At 36.9% G+C, this 23,729-nt stretch overlaps 2 protein-coding genes across 7 annotated transcripts in view; one reads left to right on the forward strand and one right to left on the reverse strand.

Moving 5' to 3' along the window:
• The window catches only part of LOC115218544 (WD repeat-containing protein 78-like), a 72,846-nt gene extending 68,714 nt beyond the window's left edge, over window positions 1-4,132 (reverse strand). Inside the window, exon 1 of the mRNA XM_029788421.2 lies at window positions 3,968-4,132. Coding sequence (XP_029644281.1) covers window positions 3,968-4,002 — 35 coding nt within the window. The 5' untranslated portion in view covers window positions 4,003-4,132. The remainder of the gene's footprint in view (window positions 1-3,967) is intronic.
• A 285-nt stretch (window positions 4,133-4,417) lies between these two features.
• The window catches only part of LOC115218545 (mesoderm induction early response protein 1), a 56,767-nt gene continuing 37,455 nt past the window's right edge, over window positions 4,418-23,729 (forward strand). For 4 of the 6 annotated variants that reach the window (XM_036508432.1, XM_029788422.2, XM_029788425.2 and 1 more), the window contains exons 1-4: window positions 4,418-4,478; window positions 4,792-4,819; window positions 13,119-13,252; window positions 20,888-20,944. In XM_036508432.1, coding sequence (XP_036364325.1) covers window positions 4,458-4,478; window positions 4,792-4,819; window positions 13,119-13,252; window positions 20,888-20,944 — 240 coding nt within the window. In that variant the 5' untranslated portion in view covers window positions 4,418-4,457. The remainder of the gene's footprint in view (window positions 4,479-4,791; window positions 4,820-13,118; window positions 13,253-20,887; window positions 20,945-23,729) is intronic. The other 2 variants (XM_029788424.2, XM_029788426.2) reach the window with 1 other exon arrangement.

Genomic DNA, 23,729 nt, shown 5'->3' on the forward strand with positions numbered 1-23,729 from the left:
GAAGGTACACACAACATATGCATTCCCTCAGATGCAGGGATAGAGAAAATTCTCTCTTTGTTTCACTTCCTCTGGAGACTTTGCAACCTATGGAATAACTCCCCCAACATTGAATGGACATCACCAACAGGGTCACACCTTACTCACCTACTGCCTGAAATTGCCAGCTCTGTCTCCACGAAAAGCTGACTGCATATTCTCTACCAACCTGCAGCATCCATCAACAGGAAATATGAACTGTCTTATTGCTGCCATCAGAAATACTCCCTCCTGATGAATTTCAAGTCATTGGCCACCAACAACTCAGATATACCACCTTAACACTGGCTGCCCTACAACTAAGGGCTGGGTACCAAATCACCACTGACTGTCTTTCTGTCCTTATGCATTTTCTGTATTCTCCTACAACTGTCTACATATATGTGGGTGTGCATACAGGCACCCACATTCATTATCTATCTATGTATGTATGCTTTCCTCCTCTTTCTTTCTCTCCCGTACACTACCAAATCTCAATTCAACGGCAGATCCAGTCACCACCAATGACACTGCTGCCACTGCACTGTGCCTGAACAATGCACCTACACATCAGTCCACATACATACGTTTCAATTCTATATGCAAAGTTACTCCAGCCATGCTCACACACACACACAAATATCAGAAGCATACACATATACACATATACACCAGATGTAAACATATGCACACCTATCCATCTTGATAAACACACACACACACACATTCGTATATGAGGGTGGGAGGAAAAGTTCATAGTCTGACTATGAAGGAGTGATGCTAGAACTGTGAAATCTTGCCTGCATTAACTTCAGATCTTCTTATTAATAACTACATTGTTTCTTTCCAGATAAACTGTCATCTTACTGTTCAAAGACATCAAAAGTAACTAGTGCGTGGCAATCTGGCAGAAACATAAGCATGCTGGTCGAAATGCTTAGTAATATTTTATAGGTGCAGGAGTGGCTGTGTGGTAAGTAGCTTGCTTACCAACCACATGGTTTCGGGTTCAGTCCCACTGTGTGGCACATTGGGCAAGTGTCTTCTGCTATAGCCTCAGGCTGACCAAAGCCTTGTGACGGAAACTGAAAGAAGCCTGTTGTATATATATATACAACAGGCTTCCCTAGCTGTTGAGGGAACCTGTGGAAGAGGTAGACCCAGGAAGACCTGGGATGAGGTGGGTAAGGCCTCACCGAGGCAATGACTAGTGACTGAGACCTGGGAAATATGCTGTGCTTGAGAAGACCCATCAAGCTAAGTGAGACTATAACCAGTGGCCTATGCCAGTGGTGTAACCAGCCCATTTATGCGACCTTTCTTTCATTGGACACTAAACTCTGCTTGCGAAGACCTGTTGAGGCGAGTGAAATCGAAATCAAATTCGCTGACGTGGCCAATGACAGCACCACTTGACTGGCATCCATGCTAGTGGAACGTTAAGAGCACCATCCGAGCATGATCGTTGCCAGGGCCACTGACTGGTTCCTGTGCCGGTGGCACGTAAAAAGCACCGTTTGAGCATGATTGTTACCAGTGTCGCCTTACTGGCACTTGTGCCAGTGACAAGTGAAAAACAACATTCAAGCGAGGTTGTTGCCACTTCTGCTGGACTGGTTCTTGTGCAGGTGGCACATTTTAGTGTGGCTGTTGCCTGTACTGTCTTACTGGCCCTCGTGCCGGTGGCACGTAAAGGCATGTAAAAGCACCCACTACACTCTCGGAGTGGTTGGCATTAGGAAGGGTATCCAGCTGTAAAAACTCTGCCAGATCATATTGGAGCCTGGTGCAGCCATCTAGCTTGCCAGTCCTCAGTCAAGCCGTCCAATCCATGCCAGCATGGAAAGCGGACATTAAACGATGATGATGATGATGATGATATATATATATAAAAGATATATATATTCTTTGATTCTTTTACTTGTTTCAGGAGCACTGCCTTTTAGTCAAACAAATCAACCCTTAGACTTATTCTTTGTAAATCTGGTACTCTTTATATCGGTCTCTTTTGCTAAACCGCTAGATTACGGGGACATAAACACATCAACATTGGTTGTCAAGCGATGGTGGAGGGACAAACACAGACACAAACACATTTATCATCATCATCGTTTAACGTCCGTTTTCCATGCTAGCATGGGTTGGACGCTTCAACCGGGATCTGTGAAGCTAGAAGGCTGCACCAGGCTCCAGTCTGATCTGGCAGTGTTTCTACAGCTGGATGCCCTTCCTAACGCCAACCACTCCGTGAGTGAAGTGGATGCTTTTTACATGCCACCGGCACAGGTGCCAGGCTGGCAACGGCCACGATCAGATTGGTGCTTTTTACGTGCCACTGGCACAGAAGCCAGTCAAGGCGGCGCCGGCAACGGCCACATTCAGATGGTGCTTTTTACGTGCCATATATATATATACGACAAGCTTCTTTCACTTTCTGTCTACCAAATCCACTCACAAGGCTTTGGTTAGCCCAAGGCTACAGTAGAAGACGCTTGCCCAAGGTGCCACACTGTGGGACTGAACCCAGAACCATGTGGTTGGGAAGCAAGCTTCTTACCACACAGCCATCATCATCGTTTAACGTCCGTTTTCCATGCTAGCACGGGTTGGACGGTTCGACCGGGGTCTGGGAAGCCAGGGCTGATCTGGCAGTGTTTCTACAGCTGGATGCCCTTCCTAACGCCAACCACTTCGCAAGTGTAGTAGGTGCTTTTTACGTGCCACCTGCACAGGTGCCAGGGGGGTCTGGCATCGGCCACGATCGAGTGGTGCTTTTAACGTGCCACCGGCACGGAAGCCAGCCACGCCGGCACTGGCATCGGCCACATTCGGATGGTGCTTTTTATGTGCCACCGGCAGAGAAGCCAGTCAAGGCGGCGCTGGCATTGGCCACGTTCGGATGGTGCTTTTTATGTGCCACCAGCACAGAAGCCAGTTGAGGCGGCGCTGGCATCGGCCACGTTCGGATGGTGCTTTTTATGTGCCACAGGCACAGGTATCACAACTACTATTTCCATTGATATTCATTTCAATGGAAATAGTAGTTGTGATTCCTATATATATGCATACACATATGCACATGGATATACATATACATGAACATCTGGCACCTTTTTGACACAATTGCCGTCCTTCATTCACAACATATGTCCATTCCAATATATTCTATTCTCTTGCACACGATTCCTCTGTGGTTCTGATATTCTCTCAACCCATTTGCTATCCTATCACTAATTCGCACAAACATTACACATACAGTAGAAGATACTCACACACTAAATAAATTAAATATTATAGTTCCTCTTCTCTCATAAATCTGATCTAATGATTTAATGGATTGCTTCAGAGTTGAATTTATAGCAATTCATAATCCACGAAATGTTGTTGTCTGACTTTGGATCTTACTTTTTTACACCAGAGTAGAAGGGCCTGCAAAACCCTTGGAACTGCCCCTTCTCCTTTAACTTACAAAAAAGAAAAATGAGTCTTCATGATTATTGCTATCTCTGAGATGATTAGAACTGTAAGATGTTGGTACTAATTTATAATCATGAAAAGACAAAAATTGCCTGCAGACTACATGAAGATGTCTTTGATTAAAAATATATACTAGTTTTTAATGTTGAATATCATAAAAATTGTCACAATCCTGCCAATGCTAAATAAATACAGTTTCATAATTCTTTTTTATTGGTCATTCTTACAAGAGAGATTTCAAATTTATTGCATATTTTTGTGTTAAATTTACCTCTCTAACACTTGGAAAACTTCAGACTTTTTCATGAGGAAAATAAAATTTTAAGACAATTATTCTTAGGAGTAAAAGCAGACTTATAGGAAACTTTATTCAAATCTTAAATATCAGAAAAAGTGAAAATATCTTGGTTGCTCCTCCTAAAACTGAGAATGATTATTCTTAAAATTTTAATAAAATCTCTAATGAACATACCGGTTTTGCTGAGTTTTCGTCGATTTTTGCTCCATCTTGGGCAACTAAATGTGAAGGGAAATATTTTTGGTCTGAGAAGTTATTTAATGAAAAAAATTTGAAGCTTGTTGGTTGTTTGCTTAAGTAGAGAAATCTTGCAGAAATATCTTGTAGACAAGAGTTGCTATGAGATACGCAGTGCGTGATCACAAGTCAATTCTGATTGGTCGACAGCAATTTCATGTGTGCCGTTCAATTATCATGTTTTCATCTAAATTCCCTGTTTATTTATTCAAATAAACGATACTGCCATTGAACTTGAGATGAAAGAATTTTTTCGGTACTTTAAATTTGAGAAATTTTACAATATTTTTAACGATAATTTAACATTAGAGGTTCTATTAAGCAAACTACTCGACCAATGAAATCAGCCGTCTTAGCGAAGTTTGGAAAGTCCCTCCATTTTGTAAGCCTCAATTTGAATCGTAGTTTACCTAGCCCATAATTTATAATGAAAATGGCGGAAGGCAACGTTAGTATTCAATGATGTTTGTTGGAATTTCTCACTTTTAGCCTTAAAAGTTTGTCTAATTTCATTCAGATTCCCTTTAACGATCCCTAAAAGCCTTACACATTTTCCAATCTGCTCAGAAGGCGCTTTGGGGGGATACGAATTCAGCTAAATCGAATAATCTCTAGTGGGATTCTTGGTTCTAAGCCACTGCTTTGACATTGACTGAGAATCGTCCACTTTTAAGTTTAGTGCTTGCTCTAGCTTTGCTCTATTTTGACACTTTTCACGAGTCGATGTTTTCTCCACTCAATTGTTTTTCGTTTCATTTCAGCTCGGTGGCAGCGATTCAAGCAGCCCAGGTAAGTTGTAATTTGTTACTCCGACGGAGATAAGTTTAGCGTAAATCGTATGCAAATTAGGTCACTGCCTTCCTCCACCTCTCTGGCAAGTGGCAAAATTGGATGTCGTGCTTTTTTTTTAATTTTATTTTGCTTTTTTACTTTATATTTCACATCAGAATGGGCAGAACCTTTTTTTTTTTTTTTTCCTACCCTTAAATACTCTCTTTTTTATTTACACCTTTTACACTCGAAGCCTTTAATAATTCTATCATTTTAGGCCCCTGAAAATCGTGTGGAATTTGGCGGTGTTTATTTTTCTTCGCTTCTCTCACTAGTTTTTCCGTCTCTGCCAGGGAGGGTCTGACTCTGTAGTTTTCTAACACAAAAATATACCTTCTGCTCTTTTCCTTTTCGTTTCGAATGTTTCCCTTTAAACTGGCTTTATGTGGATCTATTTCATAAAGCGATCGATGCTTTTCCCTGTCTATTTATCTCTACTCTTATCTCGGCAGTCAGTTCTAGCCACTTCAGGCCATTGTCAGATCTACATAGACTTATATATATAAACATATTATCCGAGTGATTATTTCCTTCTTTATCATGGGACATCCTGAACTGTCTCTACCCATCGAACTGGCGCCTAATCTGTCATACCACGCACACCAACTTCTCCCTACTTTCTAACATCATACCCACACACTTCAGATGGGCAGAAATAACACAGCCAAGATCCCTAAACCTAGATTTATTACCATTCTCTACATATATCTTCCCTCTTTTCAATTTATATAAATTTAATTAAGAAAAATACGCAGTTTTTCCTCCGTCCATTTAGCGCTGCAGATTGAGTAAGCTGCTTAATGAAGGGGCTCATACATGGAACCCTGTAGAATAAAGGGGTTCTCTTGTGATTAAACACATGTAACTTGTATAAACACAACTTTTACTTCCTCTTAATTAATATATACAATGGCTGTTTATTGCCTCCGTTCTCTGATTAGACATTCATTAATTCTCCTTTTCGCGATATTCAGTTTTCTGCTGGAGATTTCCACGTGTAAATATTTATAATTAAGGGGGGACATAGTGGCGCGCACTCCCTAATATTTTTTCCCTCCCAACTTTCCAAGGCGGGTGGGACAGGGGAAGAAGTGCTTTATGTGGAGTTTTTGCTGGTTGCTCGTATATTTTCAATCTCGTTTCTTCAACTCTGCCCCGATATTTTTTCTCACACACCTCTTTCGCTCTTTCTCCGCTTTTTTCATTACATTTCATGTTTAACAAACCCGATTCAACTTCTTTACATTTCTGTAATACGATTTTTTTTTTTATTTCCTGGATCTCTATCCACGATGATGATAGTTGCGTGTGTATATATAATATATATGTATATTTAATTTCCCGATCCTACATCGCTCCGTTATTGTTGTGGTATGAGGTGTGATATTAACATTTATGTTTATTGTTTCGACCTAAGATTTCAGTTCTTAGGAAATATTCTTCCACCTGCATTGTAGGAGTCTTTAGGAAGGGCATGAATTTCACAACCCTGTAGCTTCCGAAAAATCTCCGACTTGGTGTGTAAGTCAGTCGCCAATTCAACTTCCTCCTTAGTTGTAATGTTGTTCTTTCCTCAACAGAGGAGCCCGCCTACTCTTCCACTGAACCTATTGTTGACATATATCGCGTGTTAGGCAGGGAAACATGGGTTCCCTCTTCTATAATTTTTAGATTTTTTTTCTTCCTTTCATACAAAATCTCCATACAAAGTTACAATTCGGAATACATTTCTGCGATTAAATCTAACATTTATTTATTGAAGCATTTGATTGAGCGTGTGTGTGTATATGAAATAGTTTTTGTAATAAGCATATAAGCTTGTTAAATTCAAAGACGTTAATTCTAATCATTACTTCGCTTTATCTAATTAAGGCTTTTTGCTTTTTAGGCTGTTAACGGAATTTAATTATGTATATGAATGTGCTTATAGATTTGATGGGGGGTCTATTTAATATATATATACACTCACATTCAATACATCCCCCATCAAATCTATATACACATCCGGCATATACTGTTGGTAATAAACATTAGTTTGTTTTATGCATTTATGGTTACCTTTTTACTATTTAAAGCTCTTAATAAATTTTAGCTATAATTTCACAAGATGTCTTTTTTGGCAAATCCTTTTGATATTAGGTATAATAATGTGTCTCTTATTTTCGGAATAACTTTGCTATCCACACACTTACAAATCCGAGTTTTTGATAGCTGGATTTCACTGTGGGTTTCAGTGGAGGTTTCTCTCGCTATTGTTGATGCTTTTATAACACTGCACAACCATTGTCGTGTTTTGTCTCTTGACGAAATTGTTTTGGTTGTGTCGCCTATTCACACGTGGCTGGAACAATCTGAAAACTATTATTTATATATGTGTATATATATATATATATATATTTAAAACCCATTTAACTCTTGATATATTCTGTGTAAGTCGGACTATTTTATATCCGTATACATGTACATCTCTGTATTAAATGTATTTAATATTGCGTGTAAATCGACTTGCCTAACTTGCTCGTCCTTCCATTTACTCCTATAAATCCTTAAAAATGTTTTAGCCCGAAGGCCGCGGCCATGCTGGGGCACCACCATATTATATGTATGTGTGGATAGCTGGGTTGTGGCGCTTATATAAGAGGGGCTCGTTTTCATTGAATGATTTTTAGCTCGAGATATATTCAACCATCATCTTATCTGAATACCTTATGAAAACAATTCGGATCTCTTAAACATACCAATTACCGATCGCACGAACCTGAGCTGCCGAAGGATTAGCGGGGGGTAGCTTTTTCGTGTGTCTATCAATGGGTGTGTATGTATATGTATGTATATATATATATATATATATAATATATATATAGATAGATAGATAGATAGATATAGTATGTGTATGTGCGTGTAAGGAATGTTTAATTCGACTCTATCTAGTTTAGCCTGTTCTTGTGTTATTGTTAAAGCATCGGTGCTGGTCTTTCTGTAAAACAGCAGTCGTGAGAATTCCATTGCATTTTGGAATATTTGCTTTCCTATTGCTTGTTTTTGATGAGAGAGAGAGGGAATGCTTGTTCTGTTATAAATTATCGAATTACTTTGGCTGATTCTGATGGAGCTCGGGAAGCTGATATTTTAAACAACAATGCCGTGTGTGGTGTGTGTGTGTGTATGCCTGCATGTATGTATAATATGCCTGTGTATATTTATTTATTTATGTATATATGTGTTGGAGTTTTTGTATAAGGTGGGGTGGCGTTGAAAGGTGTTTTGTTATTCCTCTTTTGCTCCCGCACATAGGTAGATAAACATGTACTCTCTCTCTCGCAGAACGAACCTAACACTATTCAGTTTGTGTATAATGTCAACATTTGGGCTTTCTTTGTTTTGCGGCAACTCTTGCACAATGTGTGATTGATGGAACGGGAATAACGGCACCGATCTTTTGTGTGAAAGGAAACCAACAAAAAATTTAAATGTATGAGAAAAAGGGGAGCTGGTGTTTAAAATGCAGAAAAATTAGAAGTGGGAATATGGATAATAAGCTCGCCAGTGATATTAATTAAGCAAGTCTGTTCATTAACTTACCACCACCTCCACCACCCTCTTGCCCCTGTATTCTTTTCCTGTTTAAAATTCAGGCAAGAACTACACAAGAATGTCTTTATCTTTAATAAGCGCCAATACAAAGTACGTTTTGTTGACTGTTATTATTAACCAGCCCTTCGTTCTTCAACAACAATAGGGAGCTCTATGCGGTCGCTCGACCTGCTAGAAATGGTTGTCAAATCTCTCTGAAACCCTATTCTTCTACCATCTTATCTCTTTTTTCAAAAAGGCCTTTTGTGATGTTGTAAAATGCATCGTGCTTGGTCATGGCTTGAAATGCCATCGATCATAGCTATCTCTCAATCAGGGCTGATCTGAGGCTCAACAACTCTGAATCGAAAGTTTTAATTGAAGATCATTAATTCGGTTAGTTACCATCTATTCCAGTCGTTTTTACATACACACCCACATACACTCCAGCTAATCGATTGCCCTCCCTGTTTCTTCAATCTTTAGGAATCCTTGATTTCTTGTGGAATCTTACTATATTCTGTTGTAGTTGTAAAGAATCTCATATTCTTATGGTGTGACGGATACATTGAAGATATTATTTGGGGTATAATCTGGGTGTTCCTTAGCTCCACGTCAACGCTGGTCGAGTAAAACCTATGGTCAGATGTGTTCCAATCGTGGTCTGTTTGCTACCGAGTCGAGTAACCCTTATAGATGCTTCCTCGTTCACTGGTGTACTGTATCGTTGTGTGATGTGGTACGGTGTTGTTTAATTAGTCCCAGATCGTTACCAATCCATCAGAGCTATGCTCAAAGACATTCCAATCATGACCAACCAACCGTTCTATTCAAATAGTATTTAAGATGACATTGTTTTTGAGACAGTTTGAGATTTTGCGGCTGATTCCTACAGGCCAAGTGACCACGTTGGTTCGTGGTATCTCGCCTGGCAAGTATTAGTGGTTCTTATCAGTGAAGCGTTATATAGCATAGTACTGTACATGACATGGTCTCTGTTTATGGTTTATATACCTGTGTCTAGTTTGGAGCTACAGCTTTTTTCAGTGCCCCTATGTTAGGTATATTTTTGTTTGTTTCGTTTGCATTTGCCTGGTACCACTTTGGGGTGGACCTACGAACATCTGTGTGTGTGTAAGAGACTTGTGATAGACTGATGCTATTTTCAGATCCTCTCGTATATTTCGAGTTCTCAAAATAATTGTCCAATGTATGTGATGTATATAATATAAGATTCTGTTGTAATTCCATTTGCCTTTACAATTTATACCTAGAGAATGTGCATTTCTGTACAAATAAAATACGTATTGTTTAGTTTCAAGTTAGCTCTGATTGAATAGACTTCTGTTCAAAGGTGGCCTAAATATTATTTTTTGGGGGGTTTTGTTTTCCCCCCGTCTACAACCAACTTGTTTACAATGTCCTTCCTTTGTTGAAGCGGTTTGGCTGCGATTTCTAACAGGCTGATCATTGGTTTGAGATTTGATGAGTTCTCTTATGGTGTTTTTCACTTTGAATGGTAGATCTTGTTCCCAAGACTCAATTAAATGTTCTTTAACATATTTGTACCTTGACCGGAGCTGATTTCACTTGGCTGCCATTTTTAAAACATTTTTTTTTTTAAGAAAATGATTATTTAGATGAAATGCTTCACAAAGTTTGTTTACATTTCACGTTTGTCTATAATTATTGTAAGTTTAATATCCAATCTGTTCCATTATCGTTATTGTAGGTTTAGTAAAGGGGGTGAGCTGGTAGAATAATTACAACATCATACAAAATGCCTTGCTGTGTTTGTTCCAGTTCTTTACATTTTCGGTTCATAGAGCTTGGGAAAGATAAAGTATTGGCCAAATTACTAGTCATTGGTATCAACAAACACCTCCCCTCTGCTCAAAGCCTTGTGTCTTAAGTCGAAAACTGTTATCTAGTCTTTATTCTATTTTTCATTTAAGTCAGGACCTCTCTCGTTTAAACCTTTAAGTTAACCTATACCTATCAGTTATTCTTTATTACTTGTTTGGTGATCTCATTAAATTGTCTCTACCCATTGAGCAAAGCTTAACCATTCTCTTGTCATATGTAGTTTCAGAAACAGTTGGGGTGCCACCATCTGTACCCTGCTCTTTTGTGCATCACTCCCATTGATATACTACACTTAGTTGAACCCACGCCCATCCATACCCCCATTAGTTCCCATTTTTGTTATACATTGAAGTATAGGAAATAATTGAACAGATGTTTTCGTTGGTGCTTTGTTGTTGCTTAAATGTCCTGGTTTTATTCAATGATTCCTAACTAATTTTGTTCCTTTTAGACTCTTAATGTGACACACTTCAATGTTGTCGGGCTTTGTGTAAGACAGTAATCCAATTTCTTTCAGTCACCACAAACTTTTAAAACGAATCAAACTTGACCACTGCATGGTATCTTTTGTCCTTGTCTGTTGCTACATCACCCTTTAATATATTACATGCTAATCATTGTGGATGTAATTAACTTTTCTCTCATCCCTCCTGAAGCTCGACCAACCCTGCCTGTCTTCTGGTAAGTGGAATAAGTAACGATGTACTTCAGAATGCTTATAGTTTCTGTAGACATTTCATCTTTGCTGTTGATTCAAGATTAGCTTTGTTGACTTCAGAACTAACATTTGTCATTCCCTTTCTGGAATAACTAGCACTTCGTTGTGAAATAACTTCTCCCCAAAAGGGTGTGGACCAACTTTCCCCAAGGGGCGGGCACCTAACCGGTAGCTGCAAATTAACGTCTAAACACAGAAGCACATCGCGATTTAGAAGAGTTGACTTAAAAAGTAGGTGGCCCTGAAACACCAAAAACGAAATACAGACTGAGTTGTTGTGGAATTCTGCTTTGGGCTTTGATCCCACTGTGCAGTAAGTACCTTGTGTAAGTATCTTCTGCAATAGCCTCAGAAGTAAGATGGAAACTGAGGGAGCTCTTTGACCTGAATGTTCTTGTTTTTGGGTGTCACACCATCACAGCCAATGTAATAGTCCATTCTTAACCAATGATATTTCTAAAGATATGTTAGTTAAAAATTAAAAATAAAAACTGTTGTTTCATTGTTTTAATATGGCAGCTTGTTGTCTATATTGATAGATCTTTTTTCCATAGCTTATTATCTTTGCAACAGTGTCATTGAGCAAGTTTCTTTGTTTTTTTTTTCATGATAATATTGGGTTTCCTAGACTAGGAAAGAGAGGTGATTTGGAAATGTGATGTTTGGTTTAAATTGTTACAAGTTCCTGGTTGGCAGAAAACATTTACAAAAAAAGGTTCCAAGTAGATGTAGCTTTAAGTTAAGATAAAGGTGAGATGGAGTGAGGAAGAGGATATCAACAGGTATGAGTGGTATACAGTCAACTAATTCAAGAGAAACAGATCCTGTTGACCAAAACAGAAGACCTTATTAATGATGTCACTTGAACCATCAACTTCCTTAATTTACATTGTTTAACCCTTTTAACATTCAGATTACTCTGTAATGCTAATTTATTTACATCATTTGAAATTAATTATGCATAATCTCATAGCTTTGAGGTTTCAGACAATGTTTATTTTTTTAGAATGTCAATGTAGGGTACATGTGAGAGGGTAGATATGACCTGTTTAAATATAAAACTGGTAGAATATATTGGCTGGATGTGGTTGGTTTAAATGGTAAAGGGTTAATATTGTTCCCACACACCTGCACTCACATTTATAATTTGCATTTTTTTAAGTCAATTCAAGGATCTATTGAATGGAGAGGAGATGTGTCTCTTCTATGATAGTAGTGATTGTATATAAAAGGTAATAAGTCTTGTATGCAACATCGCTTCGGTTAACGTGTATTGAAGTTTGATAATGGAAAACAATGAACACCTTCCTCCTCACCCACCTTACTTACAGTCTTTACAGGTGATATAATTGACTGGGTGTGGCGGCGAACTGGTAGAATTGTTAGCACGCCGGGCGAAATGCGTAGCCGTATTTCGTCTGCCGTTACGTTCTGAGTTCAAATTCTGCCGAGGTCGACTTTGCCTTTCATCCTTTCAGGGTCGATTAAATAAGTACCAGTTATATACTGGGGTCGACGTAATCAACTTAATCCGTGTGTCTGTCCTTGTTTGTCCTCTTTGTGTTTAGCCCCTTGTGGGTAGTAAAGAAATAGGTATTTTGTCTGCCGTTACATTCTGAGGTCGACTTTGCCTTTCATTTTTTCGGGGTCGATTAAATAAGTACCAGTTACGCACTGGGGTCGATATAATCGACTTAATCTGTTTGTTTGTCCCCTCTGTGTTTAGCCCCTTGTGGGTAGTAAAGAAATATGTATTAAACTACTGAATCAGAAATTCACCACAGTTGCTGTTTTGTTGTGTACTTTGGCCAGACACTGAATTTCACATGCTTCTGTTCACATTGCCCTCAGGAATGGGCAGTAGATTTTTGAATGTCACCTCATGTAGACAGATCTGTTGTTTGTCCAGTTCAAGATTATTTTCTCATCTAGTTCACATCATGAAAAGTTTAGGCTAAACTCCCACCACCAATACTAGGGATCCCAGAATATCTTCCTTTTAATTCACTCTTGTTTTCAAGTGTTGTCATATAAGTTGATAATTTCATAATATATATATATATATCTTTCTCTTTTATCCAATCCCTCCCACTTTCTTAGACAACCGGGACCAAGATTTTGCTCCTACTCGCGATATGATGAAACATGAAGGCTATGATGACGAACGAACACTAGAAGAAGAAGAAGCTATGAGTGGAGGCAGTTGTTCTAACGAGCTTGATGAACTTCAAAAGGTTGGTTTGAATTTTACTTCTGGTCACTGTTGTCATTCTTTTTTCTCTACTTAATACCTTCTGTCCCCTCTAAATTCTAGCAATTTAAATGATACAAGAATAAAACAAGAAGCAAAGACAGCATTTATTTGGAAATATTTTTTACTAATTGATTTTTATTTATTTTTTTTTTTTTAATCCTTCTCTTGTGTGTTTCATATTACCTTCTTATTTGGTATTATGATTTTTAAAGATATTTTTGTTTTGTTTTTAATTTTTTTTTTCTTTCTTTAATTTGTCTTAACTTCCTGTCCATTCTAGTTTCACTGGTTGTGTTATCTCTTCCATACCTTTCACAATATCTGTACTGATTTCTTCTTCGCTAGTCATCACCACTTCCTTGGGAAGGCGGAGCTTCTCTTTCTTTCTCTCTCTCTCTCTCTCATACACATTCATTCATTCGTTCTTTCTTTCTTCTCTTCACACACACCAAGTAAAACAACAATTCAGTGAAGTTAGACAACATCCAGTTCTCTGTATTTACATGTCAGTTAAATTATATAATGACTGTAGATTGGTTGGTTCGGTTCATGCCTGTGTGAGTATGTGTACATACATGTGTGTGTGTGTGTGTGTATATATATATATATATATATACACACACACACACGCGCGCACATTCACACACACGTAATGCAGAGCCAAATGTCATACTGTTTATAGAGCATGCCTTCAGATAAATGTCTATCTTTTGATTTGTATTTTTGTTTGTTGGGGAGGGGTGGTTATTGACCTCTTCTTTTCGCTTGGAAATTTCGGGGTCGTGTGTGTCTGTGTGTATACATGTGCATGTTCTTGTATCGCAAGATAAATTTGGTTCTATCAATCGTGTAACAAAATATGGTCTCAGCCTCTCTATAAAGTGCCAAACATCCACAGTTGGTTATCTCACTTTTTCTAATTTGTTCAACTGCTACTCGTGTATGCGTGTCGTGATCTTAATACATCCTTGCATTTCTTCAGTTCTTCAAATCCGCAGTCAGCCATTTCCAGTTTTTAATATTTTATTGGAATTACCTAAGCTTATATGACTTGCTAGACATAATTACCATGTTGTATGCTTAGAACAAGTCAGGTTTGAACTGCAACAGATATTCCTACAGGCTCAGGAACAAAGGGTGAAGTGGGTCCAAGCACACCTGCTAACATTTAGGCAGTGAAAGGGAAAGTGCTTTGAACATCCTCCTGGAAAACTGGGTTTGCACTCCCTTAGCAAATTTCACTCCCCACACATACAGGCATTCCCCTTATTCAAAAGAAGTTTTTAATTCAACAATGCATGTTGATACATTATATGATGCCTCTGTTTGCAAATAAACCGACTTGACCATTGAAGGTTAAGTCTTAGAGATGAATTAAGAAGAGCGGTGCTAGTGTTTTGTTACAATTTGTTATGGCTGCACACCTGTGTACCACATGCACACACATGAAGCAGGATCTATGTAAAATGTAAGAATGTTTCATAGATACACTAGGAATACATTGTTGTTGCTTAACCCCAGGCCTGTAATCAAAGTTGTTCCAGCCTTGACCATCAAGTCTTTTCAGATGTGGCTCATTTAAGTCTTCGTTGTTGAATATGTCTGTCCATTTTTAAGATGGTAGGATGTGATTTGAGGGTGATTTGGCCACTGTTTTTAGCAGGTTTAGTGACCACATTGAGAATTCTTTGTTGGATCATGTAACATCAGTTAATATATTTAGTGTATGTTAAGGCAACGAACTGGCAGAATCATTAGAATGTCAGGCAAAATGCTTAGCAGCATTTCATTCAGCTTTGTTCTGAGTTCAAATTTCACCAAGATCCACTTTGCCTTTCAACCTTTCAGAGTTGATAAAATAAGTACCAGTTAAGCACTGGGGTTGATGTAATCTGCTAGCCCCTCCCACAAAATGTAATATACCAGAAGTACTGGTTAGATCACCATAACACTTGGAACTGTATTAGTTTATCACCTACTGATTGAAGACAAGAAGAGATGTAGGGCTGTATTTACATCTCCACAAAACTTTTATTTTGTGTCTTTATGCTACTATCTTTTATATCTGAATTATGTTTGATTAAGCCTTCATTCTGATGTGTCTTAACTGTTCACAGAAGAATGATTAAACATTGCTCACAGCTTGGTTTACCTAAAATTACTACCAGACACAACATATATATATATTCCTCAGTCAAATCATCCAACCCATGCTAGCATGGAAAGCGGACATTAAATAACGAGATAGATATATATATATATATATATATATATAGATACATCTGTGTGTGTGTGTGTATGAGATAGTTTGGGTCAGTTTAAAACATTGATCTCCAGTCTTCAACATTTCAACATGCACCAGAGTTGTATGTGATGGGGAAGTGTGACAAACCAAAGGATATGGTGTTGTGCTTCATGAGATCAAATCCATTTCAGCTATTTCCCTGTTCCTGATCAAACTCACAAAAAATCTACATTGTTTTCTTTGTGTAGTGATTTAGGAATCAGTATGAAAGTCTTCTTTGATTGTTGGCTGTAATAAGCTGGTGTCCTATCTAAAGAGGGATTTATTTCTGATCTACTCAATATTGTCGAGTCCCACTTGCACAAAGTACTCGCCTTTATCACGTCATCATGTGACTGGCCAACTATCAGTTGTTACATATCACTGGTCACAATATGCTTTGCGTCATTTTAGTCTTTGATTGACTCCACCCTGCTGGCTAGGTGTGCTGGAGCAACATGAAATGAAGTGTTTTGCTCAAGAACACGTGTCACCCAGTCTGGGGATCAAACACACAGTCTAGTGATTGTGAGTGTGACTCCCTAATCACTAGGCCCCATGCCTTCACATGTTTTTATACATTCTAGAAATCTCTGTTGCATCTCCATCACTAATACTCTTTAGAAAAGCATGTCAAATTTGATTATTGTTTCTTTTTTTAACTATGGTGTATGTCTGTGTCTAGAAGCCTGTCTGCATGATAGATTTAGTGCCCACACTGTCACTGTAAACATTTAAAGTTTTTTAAACTTTATTAATATTCATTTTTAGTTGATTTTCTTTTTGTCTTGATTGTAATAAACCTTATTAACCCTTAATCACTGGTATGGTACATGTGAAGTCATTAATCTAATCTATTTTTCTTTGACAACTGACTCTTGATATGTAAGCATTTTATTTTGGGTTTCTTTTTTTTTTTATGATTTAAAGCTTTATTTATAAATGTGTGTGGTATGTGTGTATTTCATTTAATTAATTAACTTGTCATAAATGATAGAGAAACCAGAAGTATGTTGGATTGTTATTAAACTAAATACCCCTCCCCCTTGTCCCTTCTTGGATTCATTCTGTATTGTTCTACACACAGAAACATACAGGCAGCTGTGGTGTTATATTAAATTTAGGGTACACATGACACAAACATTTTAAGGTAACAAGCACTATCATGATCTTAACATTCAAGTATGAGTAAGATATTATAGCATTGTATATATTTCCAGATAAATTGCATATAAATATGTGTAATTTAAACATCTATTGAATGTAACACATTTTGATTGATCTAATCTAAGGCATAATCCCCGCCCAAAGTGCTCAATAAATGGTTAACAGTAAGGTAAGATATTTAGGGCGATGACATTAGTTGACCTGATAAATATGAAACTGAGTCAGAAAACAATCATGAAAATAGCTATTTGAGGCAGAGCCTGATTCTGCTGGCTCAAACTGAAATCCCAGCTTCAACAAACAAGAGGGTGATGAGAGCATAATACATTGCAAACCCAAACAGGGCCTTTGATTAGCTTTGTTTTGAATGAATTGAGGCTTAAAAACAGATGGAAAATCCTGTAGGATTTGCTACTCTTTGTGTTATGGTAAAAAAATACCTCCTAAAACAGTAGCTGACACAAGAGTCACACCTGTTGTAGTGGGAGGAGGAGGAAAATCATCACACCTGTTTTGTTATGTATTTCAACAGAAAATTTTAATTCTACACAGATCTATCTGCTGCCAATGGATACAAGATCTTGGATGGATTGGCACCCAATCCAGTAGATGTATGTTTGATCTCATCTACATTATAATGCAAAACTGCTTGAAATGGTCAATTGTCTGATTTGTGTTCTGTCAATTTATTTTCTAGACCAAACCCACCACCCCATCCTCTTAATTGCAATGATTAGTGTTCACAATTTAATGATAAATGAACTTTTTTTTTTTAAAGTAAATATTCTCTTATCACTAAAATTAGTTCAGATCTTGTTCATTTCTAGGATCAGGTGACTATCCTATAGAAATTTTGATTATAATTCTTTTATTCCACCTGCCACACTTTACCCAATGTCGCATACTGCCACCCTGGAAACTGCTATAATTTGAGATGATATTTGGTTTCAAATAGAAATTTCTGAACCCTTGAGTTATATTATAAATTTAGCTGAATACTGACAAGTAACTCTAACAAAACTATGTTATAGTTTGCTTACTGGATAACACTCAGCACAGTTGATTTAATTAGACATTTAACAGTAACACATTCACACCACACAGTTAACTGGCTGTTTGACGATAACACACCAACACCATTTTGTTTACTAATAGGATGTTTGATGGTAACACACCTATTACTTAACTCACTAACTGGATGTTTGACAGCAATACATCTAATGTACCAGTTGTTAGTGGATTTTAGTCATAGCTAGGTTCACACGCCACAATCTGCTGGGAAGTTTTGTATGAGATGTAGTGTGGCAGTCCGGATGTGTTGTGGAGAACTTTAACTACATCTAGGGAAAAAAGGCTTCGCAACTGATTAAAATGAAGTCTCCCAATCACTCTGACCTGCAAGTGTGCTGCCTCCTCTCTCTGTATCTCTCTCTTCTCTACCATTATTGCAATGTTGTCCTCTGCTCATGCAATATTTCCACTCAGGCACTTCTTTACTCATATCATGTTCACTATCTTTGGCCCTTCACCAACTGTTTGGTTCAGGCCTTCCTTTCCCAAATATTTGTCGTCTGGTGTTCCCTCTTTGCACATGTTCAACTTGCAGCAGTTGAAGGAGAATGTTAACTGCCAGTCTCATCAGACCTGCACAGGTCCTGGTCACGGTCCCTTCCTCCAGACAAGACAAATAAATAGAGAGAGAGAGTGAGAGTAAGGAGGCATGTTGTTTAAGATGTAAAGTGCTTGGGTTGTTTTATATATCCAAAAGTTTTGGGCGTGGCAATAGAAACAAATGAGATGAGTGATTCAAATTGCCAAATGTTTCTGTATGCATTTCTCTGAATCTGTATGTTTTGACAGCTGATTGTGTAAAGGTGTTGTGACAGTGAATGTTGGTGAGAACATACTGTGACTTGCTTTCACTTAACACATTGTAAAAGACATCTGTATCTTCTTTCTCACTAATTTAATTGAAGCAAACTTTGAAGGGTCTATGACCTGTATTGTAATTTAGTGTTATTTTTGTGTGCTTAATCATGTATTTGAGGGAATTATGATTTTTTTTTTTTCCAAATCTGTTTAATGTATAGCTTTTGAGTTTGTTTCCAAATACTCTTTTCTCTAAATGCTACCTTAATACATGCTGTAAATTGTACCTACGCTGGAATAGCTTACTCTACAGGTACCTACTATGTATTGTTTCATTAGATACTATCTACTTTCTCAGATATCTACACTTGATAACTACTTAAACTATCCACTCCACTCTTCTGTATTCTGTGCCAATATACAAGGGTTAAATTATCATTCTTCGCTATTCAGCAATTATTTTTAATCCTTGGAGTTGTTGTAGACATAACGTGTGCATTTGTCTTCAAAAATAGGTTTCTTTTTCATTCTCCTAATCCTTAGTAAGCATGTAAGCCAAGTACTGCAAGCAAAAGAGAGTGGCCCCAGTTTTTTATCTCCTCGGAACCTATTTATAAAATGAACCATTGAAAGTTTATTTGCCAATGAGTCTGTGTTGTATTTTGTGGTAAGATTTCAGCTACACATCCTTTAATCAGTGGCTGGTATCATATCAACTGAGTCAGCTTCTTCTTATTGATATTGTTGCTGTTAGTTAAAGGTTTTCTGTGACCTGATTTCTCAACTCTGGATGTCTTGCTAATGAAAATGCATAAGCATCATATTGCATTACCTGTCCTACCATTATAGGCCAGAAAGTGGAAAGCTTTATTATATCTTGAAGTTTGTGTTTTGCTACACTGAGATTTAAGATCCAGCTTTCAAAGAGAACAATAAATATATACTAGTGTTAAAACAAATACTAAGGTCTTTGTTAAAATAAGGTTTTGCTATTGCAAGTAATATTGTATAGAAGTTGCTGGCACAATCTTCCAATTATAAATATCTTCATATAGACAACATAGTTGTCTACTCTATGACAGCAACTGATAATTTTCTAAGAAATTATTATAACAAGTGAATTGGCAGAATTGGTGGAGCATCAAGCAAAATGTCTTGTGCTGTTTAATTAATGTCACTTTATCTTCATTGTTCAAGTTCCACAGGATTAAATAAGTACTGGTCAGGTACAGAGGTTAATCTTGTTGACTGCACCCTTCTCACACAAAATTTGGGGCTTTGCTTCAATGTTTTCGAAATTGTTGCTGTGCTGATTCCAACTTCATCAATAAAACCATTTCTATTGCTTAGGGAAGGCATGAATGCCATGATCTCATTTTCCTGCTCCTTTTACTCTAACTTTAAGGCAGTTGATGTCTGAATCGGTAGAGCATCAGACAATACATTTCGTCATATTTTAAGTTCAATTCCTGTCAAGTATTGGAATTGATCTAATTGGTTATCCTGTCTTCTTTGGCCTCGTTCATCTAAACCTTGTAAATGGTTTATGGCTCCAGGAGAGTTATGATTATGTAAAAATCCAAATACCTTTAATAGATTGTCACCTGGCCTCTTAATCTTAAATCTTAATTATGGAGTTGAATAGCCTCATCTTTTTACTGCCTTTTCTCTCAACTGATATAATAACACTTTTCTTTCTGTTGTTTGTTGTATTTTTTTTTAACTGAAAAATTTTTCTATGTTTATTATTTATTTATTTATTTATTACATCAAAACTTAAGATAATTTTTTATGTTTTGGGCTTTTCGTTATTTAAAAAAAAAATTATTTTTTTTTCATTTTCTGTCCTGTCCCCCCCTCCTGCCTACTCTCCACCAAACTCTCTTTTAAAAGTTAAAAAGTTATTTCTGTAATATGTGTTGATAAGTTGAAATAAGTTGTCACCTGTAGCTGTAAAACAGCAGCAAACCTTTCTACCAAAGACAGTTGAATATCTCCAGCTCTTAACACTCAACTGTTCAAACCATTCACTCACCTATTTGACCTTTCTCTCTCTCTCTAACTCAACCCTTTCATTCTCAAAATCTGTTTATCTACATAAATATCTATTTTCTATTTCTATAACTCCTCTTTCTACCTATCTCATTTCTCTCTCTCTCTCTCTTTATCTATCTATCTCTTTCTCTCTCTCTAATCTAAATACTCCTTTTCACTGAAATGTTGTCTAATTAAGTTCTAAAGCCTTTTAATGAAGTATTGAAAACCCGAATAGATTTATACCAAATTTATTACCAGACACCTGTCCATTGCCATGGGAAAGGACAAAATGACCGGCAAAATACAGCTTTTAAGGTAAATTCTCTCAATTTCTCGTCTGAAAAAAATTGAGATATTTTGCAAACCTAGTGCCATTCTGTTGCTCAGCAATAATGATATGATCTGTCATATGTAGTCTTTTTATTATTATTTATCATTATTATTATTTTATTTTACTGTTATTATAGTTTCATTTATTTACTTTTTTTTTTTTTTTATAACTCCCTTATCGCCAAATTTATTAATCTCTGCTTGTAATGTGTGTTCAGTGATCTGAATGTTTTCATATATATTTATTTTTTTAAATTGTCTGCTCACATTCATTCAATAGGCAACTTTTTTTTTTTTTTTTTCCGTTCATATTATTCAAGACAAAAATTGTTTCTGTATTGCCTTCCAGTTGTCCACTCTAAAGTCCTTCTATCATTTCTTAACTTGGTTTAATCTACAAACCAAGCAGCATGTCTCACTGCAATGATGCTAAGATAGCCTTTTCAAATAATGTACATTTTTCCAGTTTAATTTTTGTTTTGTTCATTTTTCTTTTTAGTTTTATATTTTAGTTATTATATCCTCATTTATAAGCACCTTTATTTTTTTTTATATCTTTACTATCTTTATTTGATAAATTTTTTTTTTTAAATGTTTAAAAAAGTGGTGCAGTTGTATTAGTGCTGTCTTTAATTTTGGGGTAAAAACCATAAATGTTGACTCTAAACACCGAATCTAATTACACCTTGTACCTTTTTGTTTATAAAAATATTTATTCCAACTTTTGGGAAGAAGACACTTTGTCTTCAGCATAAGTATGTGAAACTTCACTTGTTCATTTATTTCTTATTTTCTATGCCAGTCAGTTGTATGTATGTATGTATGTTTGTATGTATGTCTCTGTCTTGGATCCAACTCTTTGCATGTAGTAATTGAAAAAATGGTTTAACAAATCCAATAATTATTGTTTCCCACACTCTGTGTTAATTTTTGGTGGCCAATCGAAAATAAACTTTCCAAGAACATTGTTTGTAAAAATGTTTCAGTCTTGTAGTGTTATTATGACATAAATGTTTATTTCAAGAAAGTACTCATTAATACCTTAGCAGTAGGAATTAGCCCAAACTTAGAAATAGCTGGTGAGTAAGGTAAGAGTTGATTAATAAAGCTATGTTAGATATACACCCACCACACATTCTATTATAATCAGGAAAAAATTCAACCAAAAATTTAACACTTGAAAACAAAAGGTAATATTTCTGTATATGTATTTCACACTAATTACTACCATAGCCATTAATAGTTACTATAACTACCGACATCTTCTATCACTTCTGTAGCTACCAATAACAATTATAGCAGTCACCAATATCTTTCAAAACTGTTATGCTGTATGTCTGTATGTGTGCATGAAGTATTAATGGATTGATGAATTTCTGTTGCATTTTATTTTATGTATAAATGATTTTGTTTTTTCCTATAAATCCATAGCTTACCTGGTATGTGACATGTTGATTAAACCCAGGTCATGAACACATTATCTTTAAAACTGGAGTTGGTGGAGCTAATTTTTATTTGCTTAGTAATTATTGATAATAAAAAAAATATTTTGATTTCTAGATTTTAGCATTTTCTGGGGTTGCAAAAGAAACACTCTTAAGTATTATTTACATGAATGAAATTTGTCCCAAGCCTCAGGAGATATCCCCACCTCCCTGTTCTAGATTTGCCATGCAGGATACCACATGTACTCCATCACCACATAAAATCTGAGCTCTTTTTTTTTTTTTTTACCTTTTTGCTAATTATTCTATTGGTCCACCTTTGCTAGACCACTAAGTTCCAGATCATAAGCACACCAGCACAAGTTGTCAATTGGTGGTAGGGAACAAACACAGACACACACAATGGGCTTCTTTCAGTTTCCATCTACCAATTCCACTCACAAGGCTGTGGTCCATCAATGGCCATGGTAGAAACCACTTACCCATGGTGTAGTAGGACTGATGTCAGAATCATGTGATTGGGAAGCAAACTTTTACAACACAGCCATGCCTGCACTGGTATTTCTGTAAACATATGCCTACACCATCCTCCTTTCTTGAACGAGCCTAGAACCAGCCATAGAGAAGATTATTTTTGGCTCACTGATGAGAAAAGTTTTGTAAACACACACACACATGTACACACATACACTGTTGCATGTGTATGCATATTATTTACATTTCGTTTTGCAGTTTGTGAACAGTGATGTTGTTGGTTACCAATGAGCCAGTCAACTAGTTCATTGCATCTTTTAATTCAATGCAGAGGAGAGACATTGCAAAGAATTTCGTTTTTGAAAGCACCAGTATATATATATATATATATATTCTTTTACTTGTTTCAGTCATTTAACTGCTGGCATGCTAGAGCACCACCTTTTAGTCGAACAAATTAACCTGAGGACTTATTCTTTGTAAGCCTAGTACTTATTCTATCAGTCTCTTTGCCGAAGCGCTAAGTTACAGGGATGTAAACACACCAACATCGGTTGTCAAGTGATGGTGAAGGGACAAACATATAAGTATAGATGTATGCACACACAATGGGCTTCTTTCAGTTTCTGTCTACCAGATCCACACACAAGGCTTTGGTCAGCCCATGTGTGTGTGTGTCTCTCCCCCAAACACACATACACATGCACACCTGACTTCCTGACCAAAATACATTGATCAAGGGAGTTGTAAGCTGTTAGACTGTCACTTGGCTCTTGGCTCATGTTTATTTATAGCAGAAACAGCTGTAAGCTAATGGAACTGCTTATGTAACTCGTGTTCTTTTGTCATTC

Source organism: Octopus sinensis, linkage group LG13, assembly GCF_006345805.1.
Source record: "Octopus sinensis linkage group LG13, ASM634580v1, whole genome shotgun sequence".
NCBI classification, from domain to species: Eukaryota; Metazoa; Mollusca; class Cephalopoda; order Octopoda; family Octopodidae; genus Octopus; species Octopus sinensis.